This window comes from Chrysochloris asiatica, unplaced genomic scaffold, assembly GCF_000296735.1.
Source record: "Chrysochloris asiatica unplaced genomic scaffold, ChrAsi1.0 scaffold00010, whole genome shotgun sequence".
Classification (NCBI taxonomy): Eukaryota; Metazoa; Chordata; class Mammalia; order Afrosoricida; family Chrysochloridae; genus Chrysochloris; species Chrysochloris asiatica.
In genome coordinates, this window is record NW_006408528.1 from 15,751,957 (window position 1) to 15,764,693 (window position 12,737).

At 36.2% G+C, this 12,737-nt stretch overlaps 1 protein-coding gene across 1 annotated transcript in view; it reads left to right on the forward strand.

Annotated features, from left to right (window-relative positions):
- The window catches only part of KRIT1 (KRIT1, ankyrin repeat containing), a 39,044-nt gene extending 26,637 nt beyond the window's left edge, over positions 1 to 12,407 (forward strand). The window contains exons 12-16 of the mRNA XM_006834303.1: positions 387 to 553; positions 1,155 to 1,242; positions 2,065 to 2,271; positions 11,078 to 11,194; positions 12,242 to 12,407. Of these exons, the coding sequence (XP_006834366.1) occupies positions 387 to 553; positions 1,155 to 1,242; positions 2,065 to 2,271; positions 11,078 to 11,194; positions 12,242 to 12,310 (648 nt within the window). The 3' untranslated portion in view covers positions 12,311 to 12,407. The remainder of the gene's footprint in view (positions 1 to 386; positions 554 to 1,154; positions 1,243 to 2,064; positions 2,272 to 11,077; positions 11,195 to 12,241) is intronic.
- The last annotated feature ends 330 nt before the right edge of the window (positions 12,408 to 12,737 follow it).

Consider the following 12,737-nt stretch of genomic DNA (forward strand, 5'->3'; position numbering starts at 1 on the left):
TGCATGCCAAGACTGGGATTTTAATTATTTTAATGATTGAAAAAAAATCAAAAGAGTAATATTTCATTATTTTAAAAATTAGATGAAATTCTATTTCTGTTATCTGTGAAGTTTTATCAGAATACCTCCACACGCATGTATTATTGATTACTTTTTGTGTTAAGATGGCAAAATAAAATAGTTGGAATAGAGATTTGTATGGCTCACAAACTTAAAATGTTACTATGTGACTTTTCACAGAAAAAATTTGCAAACTCCTGCTCTAAAGCTAAATAAACAGCTTATTTATATACAAATGTGTAGCTTTTCATATTAGACAATGACAGTTTGCACATTTGCAATAGGAATTTGTACCCTAATACTCAAATTATACTTTTTCTTTTAAGATTGAAGACCCACTAGCTATTCTTATTCTGTTTGATGAAGCCAGATATAATTTATTGAAGGGCTTTTATACAGCTCCTGATGCTAAAGTGATAACATTGGCAAGTCTGCTGTTACAAATAGTTTATGGAAATTATGAGAGTAAGAAACACAAGCAAGGTTTCTTAAAGTAAGTCTTTAATACAATATGTAATCTTATGCATGCTCAAGAAAAATTCTGTTCAACCAAGAGCGTTTTAAAAATGTTAAGTATGTGTAAATTGGTTTGAAATTAATAATATGAAGTATAGAATAAGAAAAGAACTTACTACAGAAAAGCATTCCTAAAGCTAATAGTGTCCTGAAAGTTTTTTTGTTTTTATATTTGAGTATAATTTGTCTGTACTGTATGTTTAAATAAATTCACTAAAAGTTGACTTCATTAGGTAGTAGAAAAATATTATAAGGCATATGAACTTAAGAATAACACAATAAAAGAGTTTTATGTTTAGTCCTTGAAAGAAAACACAAAGGTTTTAGCACAGCAAAAGTTTGTTTACTGTGATTTACAATTTTAAAAAATACTCTGTGATTATTGATTAAAGAAACATTTCTCTGAAGTGATATTGTAATTGTGGCTTTTGTCTTAAAATTTTTAGAGTTCTCTGATATTCTGCAACTTAGTATTTTTCAGCTTGAAATTCATATTACACACTTAAGACCAGTTGTGACTGAATGATCATTGTACTAAAGCTGATTTAGTTAATGGATGTTTGCATGTGTGCTTACAGTGAAGAAAATCTGAAATCTATTGTCCCTATCACTAAATTGAAAAGTAAAGCACCTCACTGGACAAACCGGATACTTCATGAGTATAAGGTAAGGTGCTTGATAGAAATAAAAAGGCATTTTATAGCCTTCTGGAAGGTTTTTACTGTTATTAATATGTTTAAATACATACATACATGTATTTGTGTGTGTGTGTGTGCCCTGGTGTGGCTCTTTGGGTTAATGCACTAGACTTCAAGGTCGGTTTGAACCGCAGGGTCAGCAGTTCAGGCTCATTACCCACTTTTCAGAAACCCTGTACAGGGTCGCTCTGAGTCAAAACCAACTTGACAGCACTTAATAAGATAGATAGATAGATAGATAGAGATAAAATTTATACTCCCAAAATTAAAACTAGATCTTCCAAGTCACATTCCTGTAACTAAAAGTTACAAGATATTTTTAATAATGTTGAAACTTTTTAGGCACCATTTACTGGGTACATCCATGTGCTGCATACATTGAAAACCCTGTAGTGCAATTCTCCTCTGAAACACCTGGGGTCACCATGAGTCAGAATCGAACCTGACTGTATTAGGGGTGCTTTTGACTTGTTGGTAAGTAACATCTAGAGATTTAAAAGAATAATAGTAATAGTCTAACCGTCCATGAGGTGCTTACAACCTAATAGAATAGATAGACAGCAATGTTTTTAAGACTTCAATGTTTCTTTTTTTTTTTTTTTTTTTCTTCTATATTGAAATCTCAAAAGGAAAAATACTCTCAAAATAATGTCAGTCAATTTTATTCTTCCCTTAAGGCCAGTCTTGATTTTGAGAAATTGCTTTGTTGACCTTTGTTGACCTATTTATGTTATCAAACATACATTATCCTTTCTCTCATATCTCTGTATTTTGCTTTACTTGTTTTTAGAATCTTAGTTCAAGTGAGGGTATCAGTAAAGAAATGCATCATCTTCAGCGCATGTTCTTACAGAATTGCTGGGAAATTCCTACATATGGAGCAGCTTTTTTTACAGGGCAGATATTTACGAAAGCAAGCCCCAGCAATCATAAAGTCATTCCTGTGTATGTAGGAGTGAATATAAAAGGACTCCATCTCCTCAACATGGAAACAAAGGTAAAATTTAAGCTCTTTCACCAGTGACACCATTTAATATCTAAAATAGCATTGCTCACTGTATGAAAAATCTAGAAATGATATATATACAAGATTATTCATTGCAACTTCATTTATAATAGCAAAATATTGGGGGACATGAAATGATTGTCAGTAGCAATTAGAATACTAATTATACATTTCTATTTTGGATACTGTGCAGCCATATTAAGAAAAAATAATTTTTATGTGTAGAATGATATTCAAAAATATTTAGTGAAAAAGCAAGTTGCTAAACCATGTGAGAGACTTCAAAAAGTGTGGAAAAATTCCATTATCTCAGTTCCATTTTCCATGAATTTTTTGAAGCCCCCCCCGCCCATATGTAATTTGTTGTCATTCATATGAAAATGGAAGGTAGGGATGAAAAATCTCTTGAAGACTTTATAAAAGGGAAGACGGTAACTAGTAACAGGAGTAGGAAGGAGACTTTCTCACTGCATACCATTTTATAACAAAAATATTTTTATTGTGATAAAAATATAAATATGCTGATTCAACAATTTTTACATGTATAATTAATAAACATTGATTATGTTCATCATATTGTACAACTATTAAACATTTTTAACTATATTACTATGTTCATCATATTGTACAACTATAAAACATTTTTAACTATGTGACTATATTACTATATTTTGAAAAGTTGAAAAAAAAGAGATAAAAAAGAAATCACCTACTACTCACTCATCAACTATTTCATTACCTGACATTGTCCAACTTTGAAAATTTCTGAAAAAAATTTCAAACCATACTTCCAGTGAGCCAGGCCTGGGAACCCTCCACAGGCCATCCCAAATGATATACCAGAGACTCCAGTGATGACCAGACCACTCAAGTGATGGTGGCCAACTTGCCATGGGACACCTCCCATTTGTCTGTGTAAGGCAGTACAACATGAGGTCATGGGCATGCAGTGGGAGGCCAGGCAAGGACCCAAAAGTGCAAGGAAGAATGATGAGGGAAAGTAAGAAGGTGAAGACTAGGGAGAGGCAGTGCTGGGTTGTGATGTCAGGAGGTGCGGCAAACAGCATATAATAAATAACTGGCCACCACCTCTCCCCCACCCCTCAATCCCCACAGGCTCCATGATGGTGGCACAAAGGATGGTGAATGACCAGTGATGGAGGGGAGAGAGGCAGAAACACTACTGCCAGAAAATAGTGCCCAGCCACCAACTCAGCAAAGCACCCAGTTCACAAAATAACCTGGTCTATGAAACCTAACCATGAGGAGTGGGTGTATAATGGCTGACACAAAGCTTCACTTTGAAAATTCAGTTAGTTCAAAGACCCTGGAGTGAGGGTCTTTTGGAGTGAGACAGTGTGAAGTACACAGGAGATTGTGGATATTAGAAGGCATTGGTTTTTCTGTCTCAGTTTTGTTACTATGATACACTATAAAGTAGGTGATCATCATCAATAATTTTAACCTGTGAAACGCATTTTAACGGAATGAACAGCTGTCTGATTTATGTTGTGTTGTTGTGAGGTAGCATCAAGCCAGTTCCAACTCGGAGAGACCCACAGATCACAGGAGCCACTGCCCAGCCCTGCACCAACCTCACAGTTGTTACTCTTGAGCTCACTATTGCTGTCTCTATGTTAGTCCATCTTGGTGGGGTCTTCCTCTTTTGTACTCACCCTCTTTGCGAAACATGATTTCTTTCTCCAGGGACTGGTCCTTCCTGACAACATGCCCAAAATTTTCACCATCTTCACTTCTAAAGAGCAACCAATATTTTGCCCATAGTTGTTGTGTAGTGCCGCCGAGTTTGTTCTGAATCATAGCCACTCTGTAGGGTTTCCAAGAAGCAGCTGGTAAATTTGAACCGCCGACCTTATGGTTCAAGCCCACCTTGCAGTGCAGTGCTCTATCCCACAGTGACACACCAGGACTCCTTGACCAAAGAATGCTTCAGTATTGCAGGTCAAGGCTTAAATTTTTTGTTTAGATGTTTAAGATTGAGAAATCATGAAAGTGTTCAACCCTTTTAGTTTTATAACTTTATCTTTTCAAGCTGCACTTCGAAATTTTCCATTCACCTTTTTATTCATCATTTCTTCCAGTCACTTTAGCCTCTCTACTTCCAGAGTCTCTTCTGACATCATTTTGGTCTTTTCTTTCTTTCTTGACTTTAATAGCCTTTTATTTTCTCATGTATGATGTTCTTTGATGTCATCCCACAACTTGCCTTCTCTTTAGTCATTAGTGTCGAATGTATCAGATCTGTTCTTGCGATGGTCTTTAATTTCAAGGTTATATTGTGGCTCTTGGTAGAGTTGCTTTAATTTTTTTTTAGCTTCAGCCTGAACTTGCTTATGAGCGATTGATGGTCTGTTGCACAGTCTGCCCTGACTTTGTTTTGGCTGATGATATCGAGCTTTTCCATTCCATCCTCTTATCCAACAGAGGTTGTTGTTGGTAGGTGCCCTCAAACCAGTTCTGACTCATAATGACTCTGTGCACAACAGAATGAAACACTCTCCGGCCCTGCGCCATCCTCACAATTATTGTTACATTTGAGTCCATTGCTGCTGCCACTGTCCCCGTCCATCTTGTTGGGGGATCTTCATCTTCTTTGCCTGCCCTCCATTTTACTATGTCTAAGCGTGATGTCTTTCTCTAGGGACTGGTCCCTCCTGATAATATGCCCAAAAAACGAGAGATGAAGTCTCAACATCCTAGCTTTTCAGTAGCATTCTGGCTGGACTTCGTCAAACACAGATTTGTTACTTCTTTGATGTATTGCATCTGGTGAAGTTCACATGTATAGTGACCCTTTATGTTATTGAAAAAGAAAGTATTTGCAACAAATAAGTCTTGTTTTTAAGTGCTTGACAACTTTAGTCTTTTCTCCATTTATGTGGCTGTTGTATATTGGTCCAGTGGTAAGGATTTTTATTTTCTTTACATTGGGTACAACCCATTCCGAAGACTGTGGTCTTTGATCTTCATCAGTATTTTAAGTCTTCTTGGCGTTCAGTTATAAGTCTTGTTGGCTTTCAGTAAACAAGTTTTTATCATCTGCATGTCGCAGGTTGTTAATGAGTCGTCCTCCAGTCCTGGTGGTACATTTTTCTTCATATAATTCAGCTTCTCAGATTATTTGCTCAGCATACAGATTGAATAAGTATGGTGATAGAATACAACCTTGGTGTATACCTTTCCTAATTTTAAACCATGCAGTGTTCCTGTGGTCTGCTCAGACAACTGCCTTATAGGTATATGGATATTATCCCACCACAGACAGTATTGTACTTTAAGATAGATCTTGAAATGCTCTTTTTGACAATTAATACCATTTAGTCATTTCCGGCATAGTAAACCATGCAATTGTTAGATTCAAAATGGCGAGTACCATCCATTTCAGCTCACTAATGCCTAGAATATTGATCTTTATGCATCTCATTTTGTATTTGATGAATTCCAATTTTCCTAGATTCATACACAAGCCACCACAGTATAACAAACTGACAGACAGGTGGTGGTTCTAATTCATAGGAAGCCAATAAAATCAAACTTTGTTTATTCGGATTTGTTAAGAATAGACTGTTTTCTAAATCCGTTTAAAGTAATAAATGGTATGAATTAAAAAGACATTTTAAATGAGAAAATTTCCTCATAAATCTAATTTCCATTATCATTCATTTCTAGTCTTTATAAATAATCACAGACTTCATAAGGTCTATCATAGTTTCATTATTTCATGATAACTCAAGACTTTCACAGTGGGCAACAGTTATTTTACTCTGCAGTTAGATGTACCAGTGAATAGAATCAAGACTGTGTGGGGACATAGGCTGAGTAGGTACTGACTTCAGTAATTTACCTGGAACTTGATTTCTTGAGACCTCTTATGTCAGCATGCCTTTGGGTCATTTGTTATTTCCTATTAAAACTATTTTCAATACACAAAACAGACTGCTTCTTACTAACCTATAACAACTTTTGTGTTGACTCTCACCATTTCAAGAATTTTTTTCTTCTGTCTAAGAAAATTTGCACCAACATTTACACCTTCTTCATAGAACTGGATGAATATGGTGATCAGCCTTGTCTCTAGTTTGTTTGACATTTGATAGCATTCTAAACTTGGGCAACAATAAGACATCTCATATAGTATCTGAATGATCGCTGGTAGTATGTTAATATTTTATATTATGAATAATAATCTGGTATAGGAGTTGAATAAGTGAGATAGCAATAGAAAGTAGAAGAATGATAGCATAATAGTTAACCATCTGGTTTTCCAGGATAAAATGTGTAATTTCTAAAAATTATAAATAGAAATGTTATCTTTAGGCATATAATAAGATGATTAAATCCCAAAGTAAAAATTTTTCTGTCCATCTAAATACTATCTTGTGCTCTGTAAGTGACTAACAAATGTATGGCACCTTTAAAAGCTCTAAGGTGATAGCATTTTCCATTTACCAAAGAAGAACAGTTAGCTTGTCCGCAGTTGTCTTAGTTGTCTGCTAGGGTTGAATTTGACAGACTACTAAAATAGAATAAGCACCTTCATCTGCAAAACTATCTTCAATTGTGTGTAAAGTTCTTCATGGGATACATTTGGTTTGACTTTTTGAGATTTTACCTTGTAACAAGAACTGCTTTTTTCCTCTGGAGCATATGATATTCAAAACTACCCTGTGGATTCTTTGACCCCTTGTTTACATTGTTGTGAGCCTCTCAGGAATTTAATCCTCACTGTGTATTATCCTTTAAAATGATTGTTTGTTTTTTTTAAGTGTATGGATTCAGTTCTTTTGCTGGAAATGTGACCTCCATGTGATAGAAAATTATTATTTTCTATATATTAAACTGTTTTGAGGCCATTATTAATGTAAGGTTTCCTGGCTTTGTATTAAATTTCAAGTGATTGATCCAAAATAAGTAAGTATAAGGTTCTTATGATACCTTGAGTTAAGTTTTCAGTCTTTACCGTAGTAAGTAACTCTTTTAGCATATTCTATGATGTTAAAGTGAGTGGTCACTGTACACATCCACTTGGCCAGACAACGTACACAAGAATTAAATTGACTCGATCTGTGGAAGAGACGATGAAGAAGTTCAATATCATCAGCCAAAATAAGGCCAGGGGCAGATTGTGGATCATACCATCAATTGCTTATATGCAAGCTTAGGCTGAAACTGAAGAAAATTGAAACAAGCCCACAAAACCTAAAATGTGACCTTAAGTATATCTCACTTGGATTTAGAGACCATCTCAATAACAGATGTGATGTATTAGACACTGATGACCACAGACCAAAAGAATTGTGGGATGACATCAAGAACATCATACATGAAGAAAGCAAAAGGTCTTGAAAAGAAAGAACCAAAATGGATGTCAGAAGAGACTCTGAAACTTGCTCTTGAACATAGAGTAGTTAAAGTGACTGGAAGAAATATGGACATAAAAGGCTGAACAGAAATTTTCATAGGATAACTCAAGAAGACAGAGTAAAGTATTTTTAATGAAAGGTTCAAAAACCTGGAGTTAGGAAACCAAAAGGGAAGAACACACCCAGCATTTCTCAAGCTGAAAGAACTGAAGAAAAAATTCAAGCCTATATTTGCAATGTTGAAGGATTTTAGGGGCAAAATATTGAACAATGCAGGAAGAATCAAAAGAAGATGGAAGGAATATACAGAGTCACTGTGTCAAAAAGAACTGGTCAACATGCAACCATTTCAGAAAGTAGCATCTGCTCAAGAACTGATGGTATTGAAGGAAGACATTCAAGCTGGACTGAAGGCAATAGCAAAAAGCAAATCTCCAGTAATTGATGGAAAATTAATTGAAATGTTTCAACAAATTGATGCCGAGCTGGAGGTGCTCACTGGACTATGCCAAGAAATTTGGAAGACAGCTACCTAGCCAATTGATATTAGAATAGAAATTATAAATAGAATTGTTATCTGTAGGCATATAATAAGATGAGTAAACCCAAAAGTAAAAAGTTTTCTGTCCATCTAAATATGACTTTGTGCTCTGTAAGTGACTAACAAATGTATGGCACCTTTGAAAGCTCTAAGGTGATAGCATTTTCCATTTACCAAAGAAGAACAGTTAGCATGTCCACAGTTGTCTTAGTTGAGACCCATGTTTGCGCCCATTCCAAAGAAAGGTCACCCAACAGAATTCGGAAATCGCCAAACAATATCAATATCAAATAGAAGTAAAAGTTTGTTAAGGATAATTGAAAAACAGTTGCAGCAGTTTATCGACTAGGAACTCACAGAAATTAAAGCTGGATTCAGAAGAGGACATGGAATGAGCGATATCATTGCTGACATCAGATGGATCTTGACTGAAAGCAGAGACTACCGGAAAGAAGTTTACGTGTGCTTTGTTGTTGTTAAGTACTGTCAAGTAGGTTCCAACCCATAGCGACCCTGTACAGGGTTTCCAAGGCTGTAAGTCTTTCCAGGAGCAGAAAGCCTCATCATTCTCCCACGGAGCGGCTGGTAGTTTCCAACTGCTGACCTTAAGATTCGCAGCCTGATTTGTAACCACTACGCTATCAGAGCTTTAGTGCGTTGTTGTTGTTAAGTGCCGTCGAGTCGATTCCAAGTGCTTTAGTGACTATGAAAAGCAATTTAACTGTGTGTACCATAACAACTATGGATAACATTGCAAAGAATGGGTATTCCAGAACACTTAATTGTGCTTATGAGGAACCTGCATGTAGACTAAGAGGTAGGAATATCTAATGGTTTAAAATCAGGAAAGATATGTGTCAGAATTGTATCCTTTTAGCATACTTATTCAACCTGTATACTGTGCTAATAATCCAAGATACTGGACTATATGAAGAAGAATGACATCAGGATTGGAGGATGGCTCATTAACCACCTGCGATAAACAGATGACATAACCTTGCTTGCTGAGGACTTGATGTGATGAAGATCAAAGACAACAACCTTCAGTATGGATTGCACCCCAATGTAAAGAAAGCAAAAATTCTTAAAACTGGACCAATCAACATCAAGATAAACAGAAAAAAGATTGACGTTGTCAAGGATTTCATTTTACTTGGATACAATCAAGCTTATAGAAGTAGCAATCCGGAAATCAGCTGACATATTGCATTGGTTAAATGTGATGCAAAATAACTCTTTAAATTGTTGAAGAGCAATGATGTCAGTTTGAGGACTAAGGTGTGGACCCAAGCCATAGGATTTTTTTTTTTTTTTTTTAAGTTTTTATTGTGAATTGAGTGATATTTTACATGGGGCAACATCAGTTTTACACTCATCCTATCATATTCTTTTAATTGCATGATTACAATCACCTTCATACTTCATATTCAACAGTATTTGCTTCTGTTCCCTCTGTTGTTTTTGTTTTTGTTTTTGTTTTTGTTTTACCAAAACACTCAGGAATATACAATCATTCAGTCAGCCAAAGGGCACACCCTGCCCCTGGCCACCAGCACACATCTCCTCTCCCTCCATGAGTCTAGAATCTTCAGCCACTCCATGTCATCATCTCTGCCTCCATCTCTGGTGTCGCTGCTTCTCTGGGTAGGGTCCCACACTCTGCTCCCTCTCTTCTCCCTTGATGGTCCTAGGGTCCTCCGCTCAGGACTGTAAGATCCACCACTCACAGTTTTTTACTACAAAACTTCTACCTTTACAGTTGTGACTATCGCAATTAATCATGATAACAATTATTCACTATTGAATCATGAGAGTCTTATCCCCATCTCCTTTCACCAGACCTGTCTAGACAGGATGAAAACCACTCAGTGTGGATTCTACCTGCCCCCCGCCCCCGCACACTTGTAATCAAAACTCCCTCTTGAAAACTTGTAAGCCAGTCACTGCATCCCTTTACGCCCCATTTTAGGTAGCCAATGTCTAAGTTGCCATCCTATCAATCCTGTGTACAGGAGGGATGAGAATGATTCTTACTGTAAAGATTCTTTCCCTCTTGGTTCGTATTTTCAGCTACTACATCCATAAGTATAGGTCATGTTCATCAGATTGTAGTGATTTACACTTGTTTTCTTAAAAAAAAAAAAAAAAAAATTCCCCCTCTTTTCCTTCCTCTAGTCGGGTTCTGAACATCCAGCCATTAAAGCTAGGTCCAGTGGGCACTATCTGAAAGTTTAGGAGCCCTTGTGCATATCCCCTCACTTCATATCAACTGGTCACTCTCAGCTCTAACCCTGGTGGCTGTATCCTTGTCCATGAAAGCCATAGGATTTTAAGTCACCTCACATACATATGAAAACTGGACAGTGAATAAGAAAGACCGGAGAATATTTGATACATTTCAATTATAGTTGTTGCTGAAGAATATCAAAAGTGCTACAGACTGTCAAAAGAACAATTTTTAGTGAGATAATATTGAGTAAATGAACATGTTATCTCTATTGCATAGATTTCAGAACTGAAAGTATTAAGTGAATTTTCAACAGGGAGATACTAGGTAAAAATGAAAGGGGATTCTTTTTTAACATGGAAAAAGTAGAAACTTGTAGTACACCTAATTTTCCTGAAAGTCACTGGTAAGCTAAGCATCTGATACATAAAGCATCGCTGGTCAAGGCAGTGTTTGGCAAGTTTTCCTTCTGTGTGGTTCCCTGCTGTAGACTGTTTGAGCCTAGAGTATGGACATTTGAATAGGGTTTATGATAATGTTCAAAACCATTATGTTCAGGTCTGGCTAGATAAGTGGAGTACTAATAAGAAGAGAAGGGTGTTGTTTATTAATAGATGTTTCAGTGATTATTTTCTTATGTTTCAGGCTTTACTCATCAGTCTTAAGTATGGTTGTTTTATGTGGCATATGGGAGATGCTGATACATGTTTTCAGATACGAAGTATAGAAAATAAGATGAGCTTTATAGTACACACAAAACAGGTAAGTACTTATCAATTATTTTGAACTTGTAATAATGAACTATTATATTGATAAAGTTATTTCTTTTTTCTAAGGAAAATAAGATCTTACATTTAAAGGGACATAATATAGTTAACAAAAGGAACCCTGGTGGCTCCATAAGCACAGGGCTGCTAACCGAAAGGTCTGCAGTCTGAACCCACCATCCATGCTATGTGAGGAAGATGCAGTCTGCGTCCATAAAGGTTTATAGATGTGGAAACCCTATGGGACAGTTCTCTGTCTTACAGAATTGCTATGAGTTGAGAGAGACTTGACGACAATGAGCTGCTTTGTTGTTACTGTTTTTAAAGTAATTAATACTGCATTAAATTAATTTAAAAACAAGGAAAAGAGGCAGACCTCTCCTAAGCAAGCAAAAATAGAAATATCTAAATAATTTGTTTTACAACTGGTTTTTTTGTTGTTGTTCCCTGCCTTTTCTTGCAATTCTGATCAGTATTCCCTGGCTCTCCTATTAGGGTATCAAGTAATCGTCCCTTTTCCTTGACCAGTGTCCTATCTGAGTTGCATCAGTTAACTCCCTTCAAAAGTCTGAGGAGATAACTGGAGTACTTCTCCTTCTATCCTGTTTCTTGGCAAGCTACTTTTTCATAAGAAAGTTCCTTTTCAGAATTATAGAGAACTACTCTGGAGTCCTGGTGTGGCGCTGTGGGCTAATGTTTTGGACTGCAGTCAGTTTGAACCACAAATCAGTGGTTCAAGCTCACCAGCTGTTCCTTGGAAACCCTATGCAGGGTCGCTGTGGGTCAGAATTGACTCAACAGCAATTAACAACAACCCATTACTCTGAAGTCCTGGTTTTGGCACTGTAGGCTAAGCACTAGGCTGCTAACCGTGAGGTCAGCAGTTCAAACCCACCAGCTGCTTCTCAGAATCCTTATACAGGGTCACTGTGAGTTGGAACTGACTCAGTGGCACCTAACAACAAAAGACCATTGCTGTGTATGTCCTTTACACATTCTTGTATGTTTCATATGTATTATTAATGTGTGTTTTACTTTGTAGGCTGGACTCGTGGTAAAACTGTTAACAAAACTAAATGGACAGTTAATACCTACTGAAAGAAATGTATGAAAGGAAAGCAACTAATACTTAAGCAACAACATTTTCTGCCACAGATTTTTTTCATGAAAGATTTATTAATATATTACCTTTATGGAGTCCTGGCATGCCACTGTAGAATAAGCACTGGACTGCTAACCACAAATTTGGTGATTCAAACCGACCGGCTGCTTCTCGGAAACCCTATACAGGGTCACTATGACTCAGAACTGACTTGACAGCATTTAAAAACAACTATATATATGTATACTATTACATTGTACAGAATCTGTACTTATGTTTGGTGTGTAATATACCAATTAGTTTTATATACTATCCTTATAAGCTATTCTCTTAAAGCAAAAAAGTATAGATTGGTAACCTATATAATATTAGACACAATAATAAGCTTTTGTAGTAAATGGTAAAAAATTTGGAGAGGACTATTATGAAATTAAAA